Consider the following 24,857-nt stretch of genomic DNA (forward strand, 5'->3'; position numbering starts at 1 on the left):
TCATTCGTTTGTTGATGGGCACTTAGGTTGTTTCCAACTCTGCTATTGTGAACAAAGCCTCGATAAACATGGGTGTGCATATATCTGCTTGAGTGTCAATTATGGTCTCTTTGGGGTATATTCTCAGTAGTGGAATGCTGGGTCAAATGGTATCTCTATTTGCAACTTTTTGAGGTAGTGCCATACCACCTTCCACAGTGGTTGCACCATTTTACACTTCCATCAACAGTGAATTAGGCTTTGAGTTTCTCCACAACCTCTCCAGCATTTGTTGCTTGCTGCTCTGTTAAATTTTGCTATTTTGACTGGGGTGAGATGTTCTCTCATAGTTGTTTTCATTTGCAACTCTTTTAGAGCTAGGGATTTTGAACATTTCTTCATGTGCTTGTTAGCCATCTGAATGTCTTCTTTGGTGAAGTGTCTGTTCATATCCTGTGTCCATTTTTTCAATTGGGTTATTTACCTTTATCTTGTTGTAGTGCTCAAGTATTTTATAAATTCTAGATATAAGTCCCTTATCTGATATGTCATTAACAAATACTTTTTCCTGGTTTATGGCTTCTCTTTTTACCTTGTTGGAGAAGCTTTTGGATGTCCATAGTGATTTGATTCTTAGAAGGTCCCATTCATCTATTTTATCTTCTCCTGCTTAATTATTAAAATGTAATTTTTTTCCTCCCAAGATACTCCTTCACCAAGGGGGAAACATATATCTTTGAAAACATTAACTTTATGTATGTGCAAGTCTTATTCCAACACCCTTTATCAGGAAGCTCTGGTGGCTTAGTGGTTAAGAAGTTGTGCTGTTAACCCAAAGGCAAGAAGGTAGTTTGAATCTACCAGTTGCTCCGTGGGAGAAAGATGGGAGATCTTCTGTGTGATTTTCAGCCCCTAAACAGCTGCTTGAGGGTCAGACATGAGTCAGTTCCAACTTTACTGCACATAATAACATAACAACAAGGCTTTATCATGTATTTCTCTTTTCAGATAATAAAACTAGATTTATTACAGAGACTGATATTCTTCTTCCATCTCTACTTCTCCAAAGCCCTAGTTGCTTCTGCTCTGATTCTCAGCCTCTTCTTTTTGGCCCTTTGGATATCCTTTATTTTGTTCTGTGTTCAAGCACTGAAAAAAAATTTTATATGATATTTCATTTGGCATTTTTAGGTGGTTGTAGCAGGAAAGTTTTCAAATTGTACATCCCATAGAACTGCCATAGTAAAATTCTCTGTTTTGTTAAATCATAAGCATACATTCTTTTTTGAGAAAAAGAATATGCTTTTCAAATGTGTAATGTAATAACAGGATACAAACAGGTGTTGATGAAATGTAGTGTATCCTTGCACAAGAATAGACTGAAAAATTAGGTCTAACAGTTGAATAAATTCTTATATAAAATAAACAAAATAAACACTATGTTGTTGCTGTTGGTGGTGGTGGTGCCATTGAGTCGCCTGTGACTCAGAGACCCTATGTACACCAGCTCTGAACCCTGCTCTAACCTGAGCCAACTTATTGTCTCTGACACACCTACCCCCATTACCCCATTCATTGAATCGATCCATCTCCTCAAGGGTCTCCCTCTCCTGCACAGTCCCTTCACCTTCCCAAGCATGACGTCCCTCTCCAAGGACTGGTCACTCCTTGCAACATGTCCAAAGTATATCAAATGAAGCTTCAGAATCCTTGTCTCCAAGGAGCAGCCTGGTTTAACCTTCTCAAGGATAAACCTGTTCATTCTCTTTGTAGTTCATGGTATATTCTATGTAATAGCACACATTTTGTTGATATATGAAAAGATATGAAAAATAGCCACTAAAAGGCTTAGAGAAAGACATATAGTTCTCTCTCTTTCTTATTGCCATAGTCTCATAGCTGACTCTCATGAAGGTTTCTTGAGGCTGTAAATTGCATGGTAGAAGATTGCCCAACTTTCTCCCTTAGAGCCTCTAGTGAAATCAAACTGCCAGAGGAAGCACCTCACTGGGGCTAGCAATGCAACATCACCAGAGAGCTCCCTCACAAAAGCATCGTTTGTTCTTTCTCATAAAGTTTCAAATTAGGTAAGGCCACTGTCTTTCTTCTTACATTTCATGTTATTTATTTTTCTGCTGGCTGCTGACAATTGTTTTGTAGGTGGTCAAAAGTCAAAGTGACTGCTGTGGAATTAGAGCTGCCTCACAGCAGACATTCCAGCAGGTTTTCTGAGGTTCTAAATCACACAAGAGGAGACTGTCCGTCTTTCTCCTGTGGAACTGCTGGTGGATTCAAACGGACAAAGAGAGTGCCATCTCTGTATCAGCAATACAACTCTTTACCCACTAGGCTACCAGAGCAAAGATGAAATTCACAAAGCTTATGTTGAAGCCTTGAGAGACGGGGAAGACCTGGTCCAGAGTACTTATACGCTCAGGACAAATTTAGACAAGGACACACATAGTAATGACCTAGAAGCCAGAATAAAGATTAATAGGTATCAAGGCTGACAAATCAGTTTCCATGTTTACACCTGTGACATCAAAGGAATTCACAGTCTTCTCTCTTTATTCCAATAAGGTGTTTTCTAGCTCAGATTTTAGACAGAGAGGCTAAGTCTGAGAAACATCTTTCTGGTTTTGACACATTTTTCAGAAGCAGCCAAACAGCACAGCTGCTCACTCTATACACCCTCAGCTAGCAGGTGCTCCAAGGAACATGAGCATGAAGAGATGAAGAAGGAAAAAAGCAGATAAAGTTATTTTTTTAAAGTGAAATGAACTATGATCCATAACTTGAATAACACAAGTCATATGAGGAAATACTTCATAAAAGGTCCAGACTCCAAGCAAAATCTGGGTACAAGATCCAGAATTACTTTTATTATAGGTGAAAGAGAGGATGAAAAAGTTCACCTTTGAACTATTTTGTCTTTTAAAAGAGATAGTTCCATTTGGATCCAGCCATCTCTCAATAAATTGGCTGGAGGGTTTTGACAACTGAGACTCCCTTCTGGAGATGAGCTACTGTAATTGTTTATAAATGTTTTTGATGCCTGGGACATGGAGAAACATCACCACTGGGGAACCTCAGCTTTCATCAAGAAGTAGATTTAAAATTAATTTCAGGGCAAGAAAGTATGAGAGAGAGTAAAATCCATGCAACGCTGTTGTCAGTACAAACAGCACACAGAGTAGTGACATACTCTGCTCCTTGGAAACTTGTAAAGGAATAAACAGAATTCTTTAGTGGCTATTGTTTCAGGTGAGATGTTTTTGAGCTGTCTGCTCCCTATGATTAGATTGGGAGTTATGCAGGAGCACCAAATGCCTGCAGAGGAAAATAAGCTAGTCTGCTTCTCCTTATTTGGCAATGTTTATTAGTGTAATTTCTTTATTGGTCTGTGCCTCCAGTAATGTTGCAAGATTTCAAGCATATAAAGGGAAGACCAGTTCAAGTCCAACCTGACACAGCAACTAATAAATTTCTGGATGAGGACTGCTTACGTACTATGATCAGACAACAGTTACAAATTATATCCTAGACTATGTACAGGATTTTTCCATCCACTTCTAATATTTATGGCAAAGCTTGTACCGAGTAAGCATGTAGACTTTCTTTGGAAGTTATCTCTCAGGTGATGATCTTGGCCACCTTGATGACAAATAAGGGGTCGGGGGACAGTTGGTAAGAAGGAGAGAAACTGCATTGACCCTGTGTCCTAAGAGACTTGAGATTATGGGGCAAAAGCTAAACAGGATGTGAGACTGGATGAAGATGGCAAATAATTAATGACCTTTATTACTTTCCTTGTTCATTGTAATTCTACCATAATTCCTCAATAAACTGTCCAGATGCAGTAATCAAGATCAAAAGGGTATCACAGCTTCAGAAATGTTTATTCTGACCAAGAATAAAGGCTAAGAGACTTGGAATTCAACAGTTTTGTTTTTCCAGGCTTCAAAGGTATCTATCATTGATAGTTACAGTCTTTCATTTTTCTATCACTCATTTTAGTGGAAAATATTTGTATTTTCAGTCTCTGATAGATTTCTACCTCACACAGCTTTCACAGGTTTTTAATGACGTGTCAAATAAACCTGAGCTAGCAAGATATACACATATTAGAATGTGAATGTGTGTCTCTTGGGGGAAAAGATAAAAAATATAATGTTGTTTAGAGAAATAGACAATTGAAAAGCATGAAAACATAAGAAGAAGGATGTCGTTAGATGTCACCAAGTCAATTCCAACTCATAGCAACTCTATGTACAGAAGATCTAAGTCTTCCTAATCCTGTACCATTTTCACTGACACACATCAACAGCAACAGCAACAACTTCTGTGTTCAAGCTCATTGTTGAAGTCATGGTGTTAGTCTGCCTCGTTGTGGGTCCTCTCTGCTTTCTCTGGCCCTCACCTTTCTCATTATGATGTTCTTTTCCAAGGACTAGACCCTCCTGACAACATACTTAAAGGATGATGAAATTTCTCCATCCTTGCTTGTAAGTACTACCCTGGTTACACTTTTCCAATAGAGATTTTCTTTCTCTTTTGCAGCCCATAGTATTTTCAATAATACAGAGGTAGTTGTATTGTTTAATGTGATGAGAATTAAAGCATTGTTAATTTTCACCAACATTGATTCATCTGTGTTATAAAACAAATTTAAACTAATGGAAATAACACAAAATATAGTTTCTATAAGAATAAGATCACACTAGAAGTTATTTTTTTTTAAAAGAAAACCTGGAAAAGACCCAAGTAGTTGGGAAAAAGCACAACACAAAATAACTCATGAGTGAAAGAGAAAATCACAAGGAAAATAAGAAAATAGGTTTTTTGAAGGAAATGGAAACAGCATATATAAAAATTATAGAATTCAGCTAAATAAGCCTTGTTGTTGTTGTTAAGTGTCGTTGAGTCATAGACGACTCATAGTGACCCTATGAACAAAAGGCCTGAACACTTGTATAACTTTCATCATTTCTCCAAGTTCATAGGGTTTCTGGAGGCAAATTATTTCAGAAATGGATGCTAGTCCTGCTTCCAAGCTTGTCTTAATCAGGGAGCTCCACCATCAAACACTGTCCACCATGGGTAACTATTATCACATTTGACACATCCATATCACAGTGTTCAGCATGACAGCAACCATGAGTTACCTCTGTACAGCAAATAAGTCTTACAAGAAAAAAAATTATAGCATAACATAGTTATATTGGTGGGAGTGATAATCTCAAATCTACTAAACTTTAATTTTAAGAAAGTAGGAAGAGAATTTAAATGAAATCTAAGCAAGTAGTAGTTGTTGTTGTCGATTGCCATCGAGTTGAGCACAACTCATAGCGACCCTATGAACAAAAGGACTGAAGCCTTTCTATAACTATCATCATTTATCAAAGTTCCTAAGTTTCCAGAGACATGTTGTTTAGGAAGTGGATGCCACTCCTGCTTTTATTACTTCATTCTTTCAAGCAAGTAGAAGGAATGAAATAATAAAAATAAGACCATACATCAATAAAACTGAAAACAGAAAGACAAAAGAGAAAATCAAGGAAAACAAAACGAATTTTTCAAAATATCAAAACTATAAAACCTCTAGCTACACTGGTGGGGAAAATGTTTAAAGGTATTTGATCTCATAATATAAAAAAATTAAAGAGCAGACATTATTATAGACTCTAGAGATATTAAAAAGATGTTGTTATGTGCTGTTGAGTTACCTGCAACTCATAGTGACCCTATGTACAACAGCCCTAAACCCAGCTCTATCCTGTGCCAATCTTATTGTTTCTGACACATCTACCCACATTACCATGAATCAATCCATCTCATCAAGGGTCTTCCTCTCTTAGCAGTTATAGTTGTTGTTATGTGCCATTGAGTCACTTGTGACTCATAGCGACCCTATGCACAAGAGCCCTAAATGCCATTCTATCCTGTGCCAACATCGCTGTCTCAAACACACTCATTCCCACCACTCCACTCACAGAATCAATCAATCTCATTAAGGGTCTTCCTCTCCTGTGCTGTCCCTCCACTCTCTCAAGCATGATGTCCCTCTCCAAGGACCAGTCCCTCCTTGCAACATCCCCAAAGTATGTCAGAAGAAGCTTCAGAATCCTTGACTCCAAGGAGCATTCTGGCTTCACCCTCTTCAGGACAAACCTGTTTGTTCTCCTAGCAGTCCATGGTATATTCAACACTCTTCTCCAGCACCACAGCTCAAAAGCATCAGTTCTCTTTCTATCATACCTATTCACTGTCCAACTCTCTGATGCATAGCACAAAATTGCAAAGACCATTGCCTGGATCTTAGTCTCCATACTAACGTCGTTGCTCTTCAGTACTCTTGAAAGATCCCTCACAGCTGACTCTCCCAATGCAATTCGTCACCTGATTTCCTGGCTGCTGTTACCAAGAGTGTTGACTGTGGAACCAAGTAAACTAAAACTGTTAAACATCTCAATCTCTTACCATCCATACTAATGCTGCCAATTGGCCCAGTGGTGAGAATCTTTGTTTTCTTGATGTTGAGCTTCAATGTATTTTTTAAAAATTATAAACATTTTATGCCCATAAATTTGAAAATTTAAATAAAAGAAAAATATTCTTTCAAAAACACAAGTTATCAGAGCTCACACAAAAGAAACAAAAAGCCTGAATTGTATTGCATCTAAAAAAGAAATTACTCCCATTTGCTTCATTCTATGAAGCAAACATATACTTGATGTCAAGTCAGGTTAAGAAACTACCAGAATAAAAAACTATAGTCCAATATCGCTTATGAACATAGATGCAAAAATCCCCAATAACATCCTGGTTACCAGAATCCAACAGTTGTGGTTGTTGTTGTTATGTGCTGTCGAGTTGCTTGCGACTCGTAGAGACCCTATGTACAACATCCCTAAACCCTGTTCTGCTCTGTGCCAGTTGCACCGTCTCTGACACACCCACCCCGATTACCCCAGTCACTGAATCAATCCACCTCATAGAGGGTCTTCCTCTCCTGCACTGTCCCTCTACCCTCCCAAGCATGACGTCCCTCTCCAAGGACTGGTCCCTCCTTGCAACATGTCCAAAGTATATCAAATGAAGCTTCAGAATTCTTGCCTCTCAGGATCAGCCTGGTTTAACCCTCTCCAGGACAAACCTGTTCTATTTCTTAGTAGTCCATGAGATATTCAGTACTTTTCTCCAGCACCACAGCTCAAAGGGATCAATTCTCCTTCTATCCTCCTTGGTCATTGTCCACCTCTCTGATGCATAACAAGTGATTGCAAAGACCATGGCCTGTATCAGATGCACCTTAGTCTCCAGTGACACCACTGCTCTTCAGTACTCTGGAGAGGTCCCTAACAGCAGACTTTCCCATCGCAATACGTCTTTTAATTTTGTGGCTGCTTGTGCCAAGAGTGTTGACTGTGGAGCCAAGCAAACTAAAGCTGTGAACAATCTCAATCTTTTCATCATTCATCCTGATGCTGCTAATAAGCTCAAAGAACTGAAGAACAAATTTAAACCTTGGGTTGCTATAATCAAGGATGCTTTAGATGCAATATTAAATGATCCAAAAGAAGATGGAAAGACTATACTGAGTCACTGTATTGAAAGGAATTGGCAGACACAGAAGAATTAATGAAACAACATATGAGCAAGAGCCTATGGTGAAAGAAGAAGTTCAAGCTGCTTTGAAGGAAATAGCAAAAAATAAGGCCCCAGGAATAGATGGTATACCAATTGATGTATTTCAGATAACAGATGCTGCCCTGGATGTGCTCACTAAGTTGTGCCAAGAAATCTGGAGAACAACCACTTGGCTAACTGACTGGAAGAGATCTATATTTGTTCCCATTCCAAAGAAGGGTGACCCAGCAGAGTTTGGAAACTATATAGAACAGTATCACTGATTTCACACGCAAGCAAGAATCTGCTGGAACAGCACATCAGCAGAAAACTGCCAGAAGTCCAGGCTGGGTTTAGAAGGGGTCATGGTATAGAGCTATTGTAGTTAAAGCTGGATCTTAGCTGAAAGTAGGGAGTGCCAGAAGAATGTCTATCTGTGTTTCACTGATGGTGCAAAGGTGTTTGACTGTGTGGATCATAACAAACTGTGGCTGACTCTGAGAAGAATGGGAATCCCAGAACACTTGATTGTGCTAATATAAAACCTATACTTGGATCAAGAGGCAGTCATCAGAACAGAGCAAGAAAACACTGTATGGTTCAAAATTGGGAAGGGTGTACACCGATGGGATAGGGATGTGTCCTATTTCCATACCTTTTCAAACTGTATGCAGAACAAATTATCAGGGAGGCTGGGCTCTATGAGGAGAATTGTGGCATCAGGATTGGTGGAAGATCTATTAACAATATGTGTTATGCAGATGACACAACCCTGCTTGCTGAAACTGAGGAGAACCTGAAGTGCTTGTTGCAGAGGGTCAAGGACTGCAGCCTTGAATATGGATTGAGGCTCAATATCAAGAAGACAAAGATTCTCACTGCTGGACCAAGGAATCCAACAGTACATACAAAAATAATTCACCATGGCCAAATAGGATTCATCACAGATATGTAAGGATGGCTCAATATTAGAAAAATAACCAATGTGATTTATCACAATAACAACACAAAGAACAAGAACCACATGATATTATCAACTGATGCAGAAAAGGCTTTTGACAAAATGCCACACATTTTCCTGATTCAAAATACTCAACAAAATAGAAATAGAGGGGAATTTCCTCAACATTGTAAAAAAACCAAGAACCAACATCATTCTCAATGGAGAAAGATTAAAGGCAGTTCTTTTGAGAAGAGAAACTAGTCAAGGATACCCATTATCACCTCTCCTATTCAATATTGTGTTGGAAGTCTTAATGATAGTAATAAGACAAAAGAAGGAAATAAGAGGTAACCAATTTGGCAAGCAGGAGGTAAAACTATCGCTATATGCAGATGATAGGATAGCATACTTAGAAAATCCTAAACACTCAGGGAGAAAACTACTGGATATAGTTGACCAATTCAGCAAAGTGGCAGGATATAAAATCAACATAAAAAAAGAAATTGGATTTCTCTACAGTGACAAAACAAATACAGAATGGAGTTGAGAAAAACCAATACCCATCATAATGGCTAACTAGAAGATTAAATACTTGGGAGTAAATCTAACTAGAAACATGAAAAGACCTAGTTAAAGAAAATGATAAAACATTATTGGAAGAAACAAAAAGAAACCTGGAGAAATGGAAGAATATATCATACTCATAGAAAGGAAGACTTAATATTGTGAAAATTATAGTTCTACCAAAGGCAATCTGAAAGTTCAATGCAATCCCAATACAGATACCAATTCCATTCAACAAGATGGAAAAGGCAATTTACAATTTCATCTAGAATGGAAAGAGACCTCAAATAAGTAAAGTATTCCTGAAAATGAGAAGCAAGGCAAGAGGAATATCACTCATGCACCTCAAATCCTACTACCTAGCTGTGGTGGTCAACACAGAGTGGTACTGGTACAGTGACAGACTCACAGATGAATGGAATAGAATTGAAAATCCAGAAATCAACTCATCTATATATGGTCAACTGATCTTTGTCACGGAGACAAAAATCAGGTAAGTGGGGAAATAAAAAACCTCTTTAACAAATGGTGTTGGCAAAACTGGAAACCTATCTGTAGAAACTCAAGTAAAATCTACACCTTACACCATACACAACAACCAACTCAAAGTCCATCAGGGAGTAGGAATAAAAGCAAAGACTGCGAACCTCATCAGAGAAAAGCTTGAAAGAACTCTAGAAGCCCTAATCAACAGTATGAAATGTCTTCCAAGCATCTTGAAATATCTACAACCAGGAGAGAATAAAATAGATGAATGGGACCTTCTAAGAATCAAACCCCTATGTAGATCAAAAAACTTCTCCAACAGGGTAAAAAGAAAAGCCACACACTGGGGAAAAAAATGGTAATGACATGTCTGATAAGGGATTCAAATCTAAAATTTATTAAATACTCCAGCACCTCAACAAGAAAAAGGTAAACAACCCAAAAGCAAAACAAACAAACAAACAAAAAAAACCAAAACAAAACAACCCAAAAGCAAAATAGGTGCAGGATATGAATAGACACTTCACCAAAGAAAACATTCAAGTGGCAAACAAACACATGAAGAAATGTTCAAAAATTCCTATCTCTCAGAGAGATGTAAATCAAAATAGCTGTGAGATGTCATCTCACTTCAGTAACAACAGCAAAATTCAACAGAGCAGGCAGAAAATACTAGCAAGGCTGTGGAGAGATTGGAACCCATATTAACTGCGAGTGGGAGTAAAAAATGGTGCAACCACTATGGAAGGCAGTATGGTGCTTTCTCAAAAAGTTGAAAATAGAAATGCCACTTGACCCACCAATTCCAATGCTAAAAATATACCTTAAAGAAATCATAGCTGTCACTCAAATAGATATATGCACATCCATGTTTATTGCTGCATTATTCACAATAGCATAAAGATGGAATTCCAATATCAATTAGAAATTAGAAATTCTATACAGACTTGCTAGAAAGTAGATGAAAAGGAAACATTTGCCAATTTATATTTTTTACATTCTTAAATGTTTTTAGTTGTTGTTACAAAACCACATATGTATATAAAATAACCTTTGTGGTTCATGATTTTTCAGGTATACAATTTAATTATATCAATTACATTAATCATGTTGTATCACCATTCTCTATCATTGACAATTTTCTTATTATTATGAGCAAAAGTCCACTGCTTCCTAAATAATGACTTTCCTATACCCTTTCCCCCCTACTATGGTAATCACTAATAAATGCTAATTTCTATACATTTGCCTATTATTATTTTTTATAAATGAGCTCATATATTTGTTCCTTAAGATTAACTTACTTCACCTAGGGGAGCTCTAGTGGGTTTTCTACAGGGCACATTGCATTGTTGACCCAAAGTCCTCACATCTCTGGTGGTTCTAATCTATCACCACCTCTATGGGAGAAAGATAGATAATCTCCTCAACTGTGATTTACAGCCTCAGAGAGCCACTAAGAAGGTCATCTATGAGTGTGTTCCAACTGGATAATAATGATGATGGGCTAGGGATCAGATCCATAGGGTTTTCATTGGCTGACTTTCAAAAGTGGATCACCAGACCTTTCTTCATAGTCCATCTTAGTCTGGAAGCTTCACAGAAACCTACTCAGTATCACAGCAAAATGCAGTCTCTACTGACAGACCCTTGATGGCAATGTATGAGGTAGGTGTATTGTCCAGGGACCTGCTTTTCCTTCATGGGGAGGGAGAGTTCTACCATTGAATCACCAGTGTTTCATGCCTTTTGAGGATGTTGGTGTTATTGTTGTATGCCATCAGTTAATTTCAACTCAACAACCTTCTAGGACAGAGGAGACTCACTCCCTGTGATTTCCAAGGCTTCACAGGAACAGATTGCCAAGTCATTTCTCCTACGGAGCGGCCAGTGGGTTTGGACTACTAATCTGTCTGCAGCTTTGTAGTTTAACTACTGTGCTGTGAGGGCTCTTCTTTGGAAAAGAATCCCCCTCAATTACACTAAATGGTGGCCACAGAAAGTTCATCAGAGACTGATGGCTGAATATTCTGTTGGGAGTGTCTGAATCTTGTCTCATGCAACTAGGTAACTCATAATCTCTACAGACATCTTCTCCACTTCTGCGTTATGACTGGGGACCACCCAAGTATTACATGTCATCTTCAGGCTGGACTACCTCCTACAGGCGTTCAGGGCCAACAGTGGTATCCAGGACAGAAACAATGCAGCGTTCACTGGACTTTCTTACCACTGACGACACTCATTTATGGGGCTAGGCACCAGGAAATAACTGCTCAGCCTCAGCTACATAACCATAAAAGAAAGTATGAATCATTCCTGAAATGTTTTTTCTTATGTGTGAAAATGGGGATTATCTTTCCCTTCCTTTACCTCAAAGAACAATACTTGAAGGATACATTGCCATATTCTTATAAAATAAAATGGAACATTTAGACTTTCATTCTCAAAACATTATTAGAGCCTTGCTATTCTGTAATAGTGCTAATTCTAAGTATCTTCAAATTGAAATGGAACATATAGTAACTTACCATGTAGCTTTTTAGTCTGATGAAATCAACCTTCATAGAGACAAATCCATCTGAATTTTGGCTGATGTTCTTGAGGTGCTCTACAAGGTGAGCACAAAATTCGTATCCAGCTTAAGCACACACAGGACCAGAATGTCACAGTTCCCTATGTCTTTAATAATATCTTTAGCCAGCTGCTCAATTCTGAAAGACACAAAGGTCAAAAGATAGATTAAAGCACAACTATTTGTATATTTGCTCCTTTCAGGAAACAACGAATGACACAGTATACATAGTAGATGTGAAGGCAAATGTGGAAAAGAACTTGGGAGACAGAAGCCTACAGATAGGCTTTTCTGAGGTTGGACAAAGAGAGTGTTCAAAAGCGACTCCTGACCACCACATTATCTCTGGTATATACTTGTTCCTTTATGTCACAACAAAGACAATGGGGTAAAATATAACTTTCAGGATCATGAATGGTCTTATTTTATCACTACAGAGCCTGCTTGTTAACCTGAACAATGTTACGATGGTACTTTGTGATATTATGTTCATTTTATAGGAGAGGGAAAGGAAATAGGGAGTTGACTCACCCACCTTCCAAGATTATGAGAGTGCTGGAAGGTTGGAAGTTCAGACCGACCAGCTGTTGAGTGGGAGAAAGAGGTGGCAGTCTGCTTTTCTAAAGGTTACAGCCTCAGAAACCCAAGGAGGCAGAGCTACCCTGTCCTAAGAAGTTGTTATCAATCAGAATCAACTCTCAGCAATGGGTTTGGTTTTGAGGTCTTGGAGGAAAAGTCAAGTTAACTTCAAAAGATAACACTTGTGAATTTTGAAAGTTTAAAATAAACCCTGTATAGTGGAGTAGACTTGAGGAGAGGGATTGTATAAGAATGAAAGAATTTTCTTTTACTTTTCAGAGAAGAGCAAATTGGGGGTAGAGGGTGGGCAGGGAGAAAAGTGCAGCAATGAATGAATGGAAATCCTCAGTCTCTGTAAACTTTCATTAAAATTAATAGTAATTTTTTAAAAAAGAAAAGACAACACTAGGCCCTTAGGCCTGCTGAACAACTTTTAAATACAAAAGTCCACCCACCAGCTCCTGATTGATTTAAATAAGAGACTTCCAGCTACAGTTAATTAAATCCAGGTGACAAATCTTCAGTATAACCACCATTAATATTTTGGTATAAACTCTTTATTACATTCATAAAGTATGTGTGTATGTATATTTATGTGTATAAATGTATTTGTACATACATACAATCACTATGTATATACGTATATGTATTAACATTTTAACTAAAATTTAATATGTAAAAAAAAAAAAAGCCTATAAATTTGTGCCTCTGTATGTCAAGTGCCTGAGGTATGCCTAAACAAACAAACAAACAAAAAGCTACATAAAGATTCACACAATAGAATATTACACAGCATTGAAAAACAATAAACTAATAAAACATGACACAACATGGGGGAGCCTGGAGGACATTATGCTGAGTTAATATCTCAGTTACAAAAGGACACAACACCATTGTTATAAAGTAGGACAGGCATGGGGAGGCTGGAAAAGAGAATGGGAAAGTGTAGATAGATAATGAGCACTGCATTAGATCAGATGAAGGCAAGAACTATCCCAAAGGTTATGATTATATTACGCATTATATGTATGACAACAATCTGGAACAAGGGGTACATTGCAGGGAAGGTTAGGAGAGAGGTGAGAAGAGGGGAAAGCAAATGTGCAACAACAACAAAAATGAAAATAAAATGTTTAAAAAGAAATTTCTATTTTATTCTGATTTCTTTACAAAGTTTGAATACATTGTTTTTCACAAAAGATCCTTCCTGTTTATTTTGGAAAGATGGTCTCCCAGTGTAAGATAAAAAATTTAAAACAATTCAAATGAATCATTTTCTTAGCAATATGCACCATGAAAACCATTTTAGAAACCTCAGTCATTTTTTGAGATACACAATGACCATTTCATGTGCCATTATAATTACTACAGAATTTAGAGTGAGTAAAGAGTTGCTATGCCAACCCAAAAGTAGGTGGTTTGACTACACTAGGTGCACTGAGGAAGAAATATGTCTGTTCTCCTCCATGTGATTTATAGCCTCTGATTACTCCAGCAATGAGTCAGTTCTGACTCAAATGACAATAAGTGAGAATAATTGTATTCCAGATTTTACCTGTGAACTAGCAAAACTATGAACCCTAATTGAATGAAAATTATTTAAAGATATAAACAACATATGATTAGGTATACTTAGGGAGCGTGGGTGGCCTACTGGCAAGAAGCTACACTGCAATCCTGATGGCACAACCTGCTGGAGGGTCAACTATGGGTCGATTTCAACTCCGTGGAACACAGCAGCAGCAACAACAACAACAACTCCTTATGTAAATATCTTCTTGTTCCAAAAAGTATGTTATGCTTCATTTTCTTGTTAATATACATGGTTCTGTGTCACTATCTGTTTGCTGGCAACTTAACAGTGACACCCTGATGGGGGTAAGCTCAATGGAGATACACCATTCCAGAAAAGGATCAGAGAGTCAATTCAGCCCAATTTTATTTGGGACTGCAGCACACTTATATACGACCAGGTAAACAGGAAAACAGGATAGGGTGGGCTTACAGACGTGGGACATGCAGATTGGTTAGGAGAACGTCAGCCTCATGTGGACCACTCCCAGCTCAACAGATACAGCAGCCATCTTCCCAGGTGGCGAGTTTTCTCAAGTCAGTACAGCCAAACACAGGGGAGCGTTCTCTACCCCATAGTAAAGACCATTGGGAGGCTTGCACTTATTTGGCGCTTAGGTGATCTGTCCTGGCCAGAGGCCCTCCCTTCCTTTCCAATATGCTCCAACAGTTCCGTTTTTCTAAAAATCTCATATATTGAAATTCTTACCTGTATTGCTATTGTTGGGTACTGTTGAGTTGGCCCTCAACTCAGAATGACCCTATCTATACACAATAGATTGAAACCCTGTCTGATTCTTGACTGTCCTTATGGTCTCTGCTGTGCTTAAGTTCATTGTTGCACCCACTGTGTCAATCCATCTTGTTGAGGGTCTTCCTCTTTCTCAAAGACTCCCTGTTTGACTAAGTATGACATCATACTGCAGGGATTGGCCCCTCTGAATAATATGCTCTCAGTACAATAAACCAAGTTTCAACATTTTCAAGTCTAAGGAGCATTCTGGTTATCCTTACTCCAAGACAGATTTTGTGCAGAAAGGAATAAAAAAGTAACACTTGTCTTATCTTTAACAAAGGTAGTACATTACCAATGTAAAAAGGTGCCCCCCGAGTATTGTTCCAATCGGCACAAGTTACATGGAACTCTGTGTGAATGAGGCTGTCAAGAGTTGTACAGGGTATGGTAGCTTTGCACTAGAATTTGGTATAAAATTAATTAGTTTTTTTTCTATTTGCTTCATGTCAATAAATCCTGCTGCCCAGAAATATGCATTTTAACAATTTCAAAAGGTGATTCCAATTATATGGCACTAGCTTAGGGTAACCTCTCATATATTATATAAAGAAGTATAAGTCATAATATTCTAATAAGAAAAGATAGAACTTCTTTAAACCAAGAGTTATCATATTGGTATCAAAGGAAAACTCTTTGGGTAGTTATTAAGAGGTGAATTGAGTTGTCTAATGCCTTACCCTTTCCCCCAAATTGTACAATTTTTTTTTCCTTTTTGGGAGGATTGTTATTAGGGTCCATACAGTCAGCTATGACCCTGTAAACAACAGGGTTGAACCTTGCCTTGTCGTACACCTTCCACATCATCTGCTGTGCGTGCGAGCCCACTATGGGTCATGCTGTCAGTTCATCTCATTGAGGGTCTTCCTCTTTCTCTGACCCTCCACCTTTCCCATCATGATATCTTTTTCCCAAAGGATGACTCCTCCTGAGAACATGCCCAAGGCTTCATCATCCTTGCCTCTAAGGAGCAACATGATTGCACTTCTTTCTAGTTCTCTTGGCAGCCTGTAGGATAGTCAGTTCTTTTCTCTAGCACCACAATAGAAAGGCATTAATTTTTCTTCTGTCACCCTTACTCATTCACAAAATTGAATTTTTTAGCAGGGGAGGGGCAGAAATCTCCATATCTTTAATATGCTAATATTTCCTGCCAACAGGAAAAATTAGTAATCGGGAAATGTCAACTTTCCCAAGTTTAAGGAGTCTTCTTATTCTCTCAGTGATCAGAATTTGTCAGAATTTTTATTCCATTGGAAAGTTTTCTTAAGCCATAAGAAACCAAACACTAGGCCTTATTTTCATAATGTATTATAATTTGAGAGAACAAGAAATAGCCAAGGCTCAGCAAATGGAAAATCTTAGTTTTGGGGTGTTAGAATGATGTTTCCTTTTGCTTGCAGCACAAGTACTAATGGAAAGACAGTAACCTTGGAATAGTGACCATCAAGTGTGTTTCAAACTTTCCTTTGGCTGAGGATCTATTTTATAAAGTTAAATCTTAGAAGAATATGAGAGAGGAAAAAAAAATATTGAGGCAGTAGTGCTGTGGTTGAAGAAAATGATTGCAATGAGGAGTCCAAAGCCTCTATCATCTCCTTCACCTCAGTGACTGTCCATCCTGACATCTGAGTCTTGAAGAATCTCTGTGATCCTAGGTTTGAGAGGGGGAAAAAAATCCCAGGCCTACAAACACCTTTGTTTTCTTTATAAATGAGAAGATTTAAATATCTTACCCTTGTGCAAGAAATTACAAAGACAGCTAGAGAGGGATCTCAGGGAGGATATCTGGTGTTAAGGTCAGAAAACTACAAGGCAGATGTTTTCCCCTAATAAAACATGCCCAGACCCCACTGCAATAACCACTTAGTTCCATTAAGTTACTTTCCCTCCAGAACCTGCTTCAGTTGACTCCTTAAATATGCACTGTTCACCGCCCTCTGACTGCTCTGTGGCCTTCCTCTGACATAGGCCATAGGGAGTTGTACTATTAACTCAAAGGTGGTGCCTCTCTGGAGGTCTGAATTCACCAGCAGTGCCTCAGGAGAAAGATGAACAATCTGCTCAGTGTGATTTCTAGCCCACCAAAAACCCACTAGAGGGTCAGCTATGAGTCTGTTCCCAATTGAAGAGAAGTCTTTTTAAGTTCCAGAGAACATTCTGGTGGAACAGGACTCAAATTGGCATCCATAATGACTACTAATGTCTGTTGTTGTTGTTGTTGTTATTGGTTTTTTTGTTGTTCTTCTGTGCTGTCAAGTCACCTGTGACTCATAGCAACCCTATGTACAACAGTCTTATACACGGCTCCATCCTGTGCCAATCTTATTGTCCCTGGCACACCTACCCCCATTACCTTAGTCACTGAATCAATCTATCTCGTTTGGGGTCTTCCTCTCTTGTGCTGTCCCTCTACCCTCCCAAGCATGACATCCCTCTCCAAGGACTGGTTCCGCCTTGCAACATGTCCAAAGTAGGTCAGACAAAGCTTCAGAATCCTCACCTCCAAGGAGCAGCCTGGTTTAACCTTCTCCAAGATGAACGTGTTCTCCTAGCTGTCCATGTTATATTCAATACTCTTCTCTAGCACTACTGCTCAAAGGCATCAATTCTCCTTCTATCATCCCTAGTTATTGTCCAGCTTTCTGAAACATAGCAAGTAATTGCAAAGACCATGGCCTGAATCAGGCTCACCTTAATCCCCAAACTGACATCGCTGCTCTGCACTAGTTTGGAGCAGTCTCTGACAGCAGACTTTCCCATTGCAATCCATCTTTTAATTTCCTGGCTGCTGGTACCAAGAATGTTGTTTGTGGAACCAAGCAAACCGAAGCTGTTAACAATCTCAATCTCTTCATCATCTATCATGATGCCATTCGGTTCAGTGGTGAGAGTCTTTGTTTTCTTGATGTTGAGCTTCAGTCCATATTTAAGGCTGCAGCCCTTTACCTTTGCAGGAAATACTTCAGGTCCTCCTCAGTTTCAGCAAGCAGGGTTGTGTCATCTGTATAATCAGATTGTTGATGAGTTTTCCTCCAATCCTGATACCACATTTCTTTTCATATAGCTCAGCCTCCTGGATAATCTATTCCGCATGTAGATTGAAAAGGTATGGAGACAGGACACATCCCTGGCGTACATCTTTCCCAATTTTGATCCATGCAGTGTTTCCTTGCTCTGTTTTGAAGGCTGCCTCCTGGTCAAAGTATAGGTTTCACATAAGCACAATCAAGTGTTCTGGGATTCCCATTCTTCTCAGAGATAGCCATATTTGTTGTGATCCACACAGTCAAATGCCTTTACATAATCAATGAAACAGACATTCCTCTGGTACTCTCTGTTTTCAGCCAAGATCCATCTGATATTAGCTATAATATCCCTAGTTCCACGGCCTTTTTTAAACCCAGCTTGCACATCTGGCAGTTCTCTGTCGATGTTCTGTTCCAGTCATTTTTTGATGGTTTTCAGCAGAATCTTGTTTGCATGTGCTATTAATGATATTGTTCGATAATTTCTGCACTCTGTCAGGTCACCTCTCTTTGGAACCTTTACCTGTCCTCCCATAACAAGTAATGTCTCAGTCCAGAAGCCTCTGCAACAGCATCCATCTTGAAGCATCAATTAGGCACACACTTATTTGTCATAATTCCTCCTATATAGACTATTCTCAGAATTGTGCACCTTCCTTTGTGAATAAACATGAGACTATTTATTTAAATCTTTATAGGCCTAAACAATTCTCCTGTTCCATGAGTTATGGGCTAATGTTCCATGTCCCTCTTGGAAAAATAGTTTTACTTTGCAAAATATTTTCCCTACTTCTTTCTTTGCTTACACACAAAAGCCTGGACTACTCCTTCTATATTCTTACTTAGCAGATGGAAGAATCCAAGTTTTAAAAGTGCCCTAGAGACATTTACTTGGCCATCACATTTAAGGGGTACTCAGGCTACGTTAGGGAACTCTGGTGACCTAGTGTAAGATCCTAAGAACCTGCAGTGCAATCCCGAAGGCATGCTGCTCAAATCTAACAGATGTTTCATGGCAGAAGGCTTGGTAATCTCCTCCTGCACAATCTAGTGTCTCTAACCATTCACTGGAGGCTCAGCTATGGATTGGTCCCAATTTGATGGCAAACAGCAACTGGCTGAATGTGAAGACTCGAAGCACTTAATGATGAAGATCCAAACTACAACTTTCAATATGAATTGAGACAGTTTAATTAAAGGGGCATGCGTTATAAATTCCAACGCTATGCTATTAAATGCCTTCGAGTCAGCTCCAACTCATAGCAATGCTGTGTTCAACAGAAGAAAACCTTGTTCAGTCTTGCACCATCCTCACAATCTCTACTGTGAATCTTTTTCATATCTTGACTGTATTTAAGCCCACTGTTACAGCATCATGTCAATACATCTCATTGTGTGCTTTCCCCTTTTCACTGACCCTCTACTAAGCATGATGTCTTTCTCCAGAGACTAGTCCCTCCTGATAACATGCATAAAGTCTAGGAGATGAAGTTTTACCATCCTTGCCTCTAAGGAGCACATAGACTACAACTTCATCCGGGATGGATTTGTTTGTTCCTTTGGTAGTCTGTGGTATATTCAATATCTTTTGCCAACACCACAATTCAAAAGCATCAGTTCTTCTTCAGGCTTTCTTATTTTTCATTGTTTAACTTTTCGCGTGCACATGAAGCAATCAAAACTCCCATGGCTTGGATCAGGAGCATATTATTCTTCAAGCTGACATCCTAGTACCTTAAAGACGTCCTTGCCAGCAGATTTTCCCAATGCAATATGTCTTTTGATTTTTTTTTTGTCTTTTGATTTTTTGACTGCTGTTTCCATGGGTGTTGACTGTGGCAGGTAAAATAAGATTATTGACAACTTTTATCTTTTTTCTCCATTTATCATAAAGATACCTTTTGTCCAATGGTGAAGATTTCTGTTTCTTGATAATGGGGGCAATTCATATTGAAAGTTGAAGTTTGGATCTTCATCATTAAGTGCTTCGAGTCTTCACATTTTTGCAAGTGAGTTTGTGTCATCTGCATAATGCAGATTGTTGATAAGTCTTCCTCCAATCCTGATATCACATTCTTCTTCATATGGTTCATATTTGGGTTAAAAAATCAAAAGATATAGAACTGTCTTTGTGTCCAGTTGGACATGACTGAATTGTTTTGAACTGGTTCAAAGCCCTGTTTCCAATTTCTAGCTACCCTTTATAACAGAGCAGCTGCCTCCAAGGATTTCCAAAGCTGTAATCTTTACAGAGGCAGACATCTTTCTACTGTGGAACAGTTTATTAGTTTGAAGTGCTGACATTTCAGTTAGCATCAGAGAATAGATATTGCATCACTAGGAAGGATATCTGTGTAGATAAGTCAGAATGGACTAGAAATAGAATTCTAGAAATAGTACTTTGCAGATAATTTTAAGCTGTAAATCTTCCTAATATTACCACTTGCTGGAAAACGTAGGTATGCATATTAGCCCATGTGTCACAAATTACTGTACTTGGTCTAAAAGGAATAATAGGTGCAATAGAAGTCAGTTTTAGGTAAGTGTCTTATATAAAGGTAAAGATAATAATCTTGACTCTCCCTGATGGAAACTTAAGGGTCAGTTGAAAGTGTGAGCCAAAGGTTCTTGAGTGAGAAGTAATGCTTACCTAACCCTCTTCGTCACCAGTTTGTACAGCATACTGTTGAAATGATGGTGCTGTTTCTATACCATTTTACACTTCCACCAACAGTGTCCAGCCTTCATACCACTGCCCTTGATCAAATGCCCAGGCAAGCAGTTCAGTTAAAGCAGAAGTCCATTTTTATTTCAAATCCACATATCCATAAAAATTTCTCTGTACAAGAGTAGGGTACTAAAGTATATTACATTATTCAAAGACCATCCTAGCCCAAGATCAAATATCACTTACCTGTCCACAATGATCCCATGACATAATCCAAATCTTCATAATAGTGCTGTGGGTATGTAAATAAATTCAAGTCCTATCCTGGCCAGTCATCCATAATCTGTAAATCAGATTATTTTTGTTATGGTATTTTTCACTGCAAATTCATTTTAAACTAGCACATATACAAAAGGAAAGACAGGGGAAAAAAATGATCCGAAGGCTTAAACATTGCTGATGCAACTTGATAAAAGTTCTCATGTTGCAGTGAAGAACAGAGTCCTCCATTTCTAACTATTGGCATCACACAATGTGAAAGCAGCTGCAAATTTTACACTCCTATATAATTAACTCTAGGACTTATAATTAATCTGATAGTATGGTCTTTTAGACTGTTGATATTAGTTTCCAGGGAGTCAAGTCAGACTCAATAGCCCCATGTGTACAGAATAAAATTGTTCCATATTTTTCACCTTCTGGAAGCAGATCTTTAGGCCTGACTTCCAAGAGGCCTGCGAGTGCATTCAAAGCGCCAACCTTCTGACTAGCAATTGAACACTTACCCCAACAACATTCACTTGATATCACTCAGCAACTACTCTGTAAGAGTGCATATGAATACTTAATCCATACATAAATTAGAAATACTAGCACGAATATGAGATTTGTAATTAATTTATAATAGTTTCCTTATAATACTTTTTTATAGCACATTACATGTAATACTCATTTACTTTAGTGGTAAATATCCCCATTTACCTGGTAATGACTACCAATTGAAATTAGATTTTTCCTGGAATTAGAATATGCAGACACTTCTGAGTGCTCTCAAAAATGTCAGAATACTCTTTTCCCAGGAAGTAGACATTTTAGAAGGATGTGCCAAGGGATGCATATAAACCAGCTTTATTGGGAAAGTGATATCTATTTAGAGTAGACTAACCGGTAGCATGGAGACAACCTGTAGCAGAACAGATTATCTGGGAGGCTCAGTTCTATGAGGAGAAATGTAGGGTCAAGATTGGTGGAAGATCTATCAACAATCTGCGTTATGCAGATGACACAGCCCTGCTTGCTGAAACTGAGGAGGACCTGAAGCACTTGCTGCAGAGGGTCAAGGACTGCAGCCTCCAATATGGATTGAGGCTCAGTGTCAAGAAGACAAAGATTCTCACCACTGGACTAATTGGCAGCATCAGGAGGGATGGTGAAAAGACTGAGATTGTTCACAGCTTTAGTTTGTTTAGCTCCACAGTCAACACTCTCTGCACCAGTAGCCAGAAAATTAAAAGGTGTATTGCCATGGGAAAGTCTGCTGTTAGGGACCTCTCCAAAGTACTGAAGAGCAATGGTATCTCTCTGGAGACTAAGGTGTGCCTGACACAGGCCATGGTCTTTGCTATCACTTGTTATGCATCAGAGAATTGGACAATGACTAAGGAGAATAGAAGGAAAATTGATGCCTTTGAGTTGTGGTGCTGGAGAAGAGTATTGAGGGTACCATGGACTGCTAGGAAAACAAACAGATTCATCCTGAAAGGGTTAAACCAGGAGGCTCCTTGGAGGCAAGGATTCTGAGGCTCTAACTTACTTTGGACATGTTCTAAGGAGGGACTGGTCCTTGGAGAGGGACATCATGCTTGGGAAGGTGGAGAGACAGCACAGGAGGGGAAGGCCCTCTATGAGGTGGATTGATTCAATGACTGGGGTAATCGGGATGGGTGTATCGGAGACAGTGTGATTGGGCACAAGACAGAGCAGAGTTTAGGGCTGTTGTACATAGGGTCGCTATGAGTCACAAGCGACTTGACAGCACATAACAACAAACAACAACAACCGGTAGCAAACTTCTTTGCTTAGTATTGGATGTACAAAAATGTGATGATATTATAAGGCCTCCTATTTAAAAGCCCATTAGGACCTCCGGCCTGAGGCCTTTGGGCCTGTTTAAAGTGTTTTTTGTCAAACATTCTTCTAAGTGGATAGTATAGCATTGCTCTGCGCATTGCTGCACAGAGGTAACTTGTGTTTGCTGTGATGTTAAACACTGTGACACTGATACTCCAAATGCAATAATGGTTACCCATGGTGAACAGTGTTGGTGGAGCTTCTTGGTTAAAGCAAGCTTGGAAGCAGGAGTGGCATCCACTTCCGAAATGGCTTGCTTCCAGAAACTCCATGAACATGGAGAAACAACAAAAGTTATACAAGTGTTCAGAGCTTTTGTTCTTAGGGTCACTATGAGTCTTCTATGACTTGATGGCACTTAACAACAACAACAGCAGCTGCAAAGAAGTAGGAGAAAAGTGAAAGTGAATGAAGAGTTACTATTTATTACTTTCAAAAAAGGAAGTGAAAATGAAAATGTTACACATTCAAACCTCATTTGGCTATATGGCAGGATCCTGTCCTTCACTCACTCCTGCACGTTTTCATCAGACTTCTCTGTCCAACTTTAACCTTTTGTTGTTGTTGTTACCATGGCAACTCTGACTGACAGATCTGTGCCTTGCCCTATCCTACACCAACTTTGATGTGTTCAAGCTTACTGTTACAATCACTTATTGAAGGTTTCCCTCTTTCTTTGACCCTCCATATTTCCCAGCATGATGTCTGTTTATGGGGAATAGTCCTTCTGAACAACACAGCCTCAGTATGTGAAATGGAGTTTCACCATCCTTGCCTCTGAAGAGCACCTTAGTTGCCCTTCCTTCAGGCCTTCCATAGTACAGACCCATGCTAATATTATAGCCCAACTTCATAAATCCTCCCCGTTAATGCTCAGATTGGTTTTCTGTACAGGCAGAATCATTTCCAATCCTATGTTCTGTCTAGGAGTCTGTCTTACATCCTGTGCCCTTACCCTCATTCTTTTAGTTGCTCACAACAAAACCTTGGAGCTGCTGACTCCTTTCTTAGCAAATCCTACAGTGAATTCCCTCAAGCTTGTACAATTTCTCTCAGGAGTACAATTCAGTCACTTCCAGCTCAGAGTCTCCTTCCCCTGATTTCCAAGGCTATAAGTTTTCATAGGAGGAAACTGACCATCTTTCTACCACATAAAGCCTGGTGGATTCAAACCACTGACCTTTCAGTTAACTGCCTGACACATGATATACTATACTACCAGGACTCCCAAGGATTTCAACAGTTCCTGCTAAGCTTGTCTCCCTTCTTACAACTTTGTCTTCAGATGGGATCTGGAAAGACCTTTTAAAAGTGTAACATAACATCATGGCTTCTGCTCGATTTTTGTCAAGGGCTTCCCACCTCACTCAGAGAATAGAGTCCTCACCATGACCAACAAGGACTTCCCTCTCCCTCTCTTACCCAGGCACTCTTGTCCTCTGCTTCATCCACTGGCCTCACTGTTCCTTGCTGTGCCACGCATGGTCCCATCTCAAGAAAACTGCACTTATTATTTCTTTTGCTATACTTTTCCCCAGCCAGGCACATAGCTTGCCCTTCATTTCCTTCAAGCCTCCACTCAAGTGTAAGCTCCTCCCAGAAAGCCTTCCCTGACTACCTAAGTAAAACACCACACCCTACTCTATTTCCTTTCTGCAATTCTCTTACTCAGCTATACATTTACTCATAGCATAGGTTGCAACCTCATATGATATGGGTGGTATGTTTGGTGTTTTATCTCTTATCTTCCTACTGGAGTGTCAGCTCCTTCCGGCTGAAATTATCTTTTCATTGTTGTACTCTTAATACCCAGAATGCTCCTGGAAGCACCAGAACTCAAACTCGAAGGCTATGAGTCAGAGCACAGCTGACCCTCCAGTGGGTGGGTCTTTTTTTTTTTTTTAAATTTA

The 24,857-nt window shown here is 39.0% G+C and overlaps 1 protein-coding gene across 1 annotated transcript in view; it reads right to left on the reverse strand.

Moving 5' to 3' along the window:
• The window catches only part of PRTFDC1 (phosphoribosyl transferase domain containing 1), a 141,719-nt gene that overhangs the window by 104,219 nt on the left and 12,643 nt on the right, over window positions 1–24,857 (reverse strand). The window contains 4 exon segments of the mRNA XM_006903793.1: window positions 12,133–12,242; window positions 12,245–12,315; window positions 21,064–21,085; window positions 21,088–21,160. Coding sequence (XP_006903855.1) covers window positions 12,133–12,242; window positions 12,245–12,315; window positions 21,064–21,085; window positions 21,088–21,160 — 276 coding nt within the window.

The sequence above is a fragment of the Elephantulus edwardii genome, unplaced genomic scaffold (genome assembly GCF_000299155.1).
Source record: "Elephantulus edwardii isolate Elephantulus edwardi_28Jun2011 unplaced genomic scaffold, EleEdw1.0 scaffold00054, whole genome shotgun sequence".
Lineage (NCBI taxonomy): Eukaryota > Metazoa > Chordata > Mammalia > Macroscelidea > Macroscelididae > Elephantulus > Elephantulus edwardii.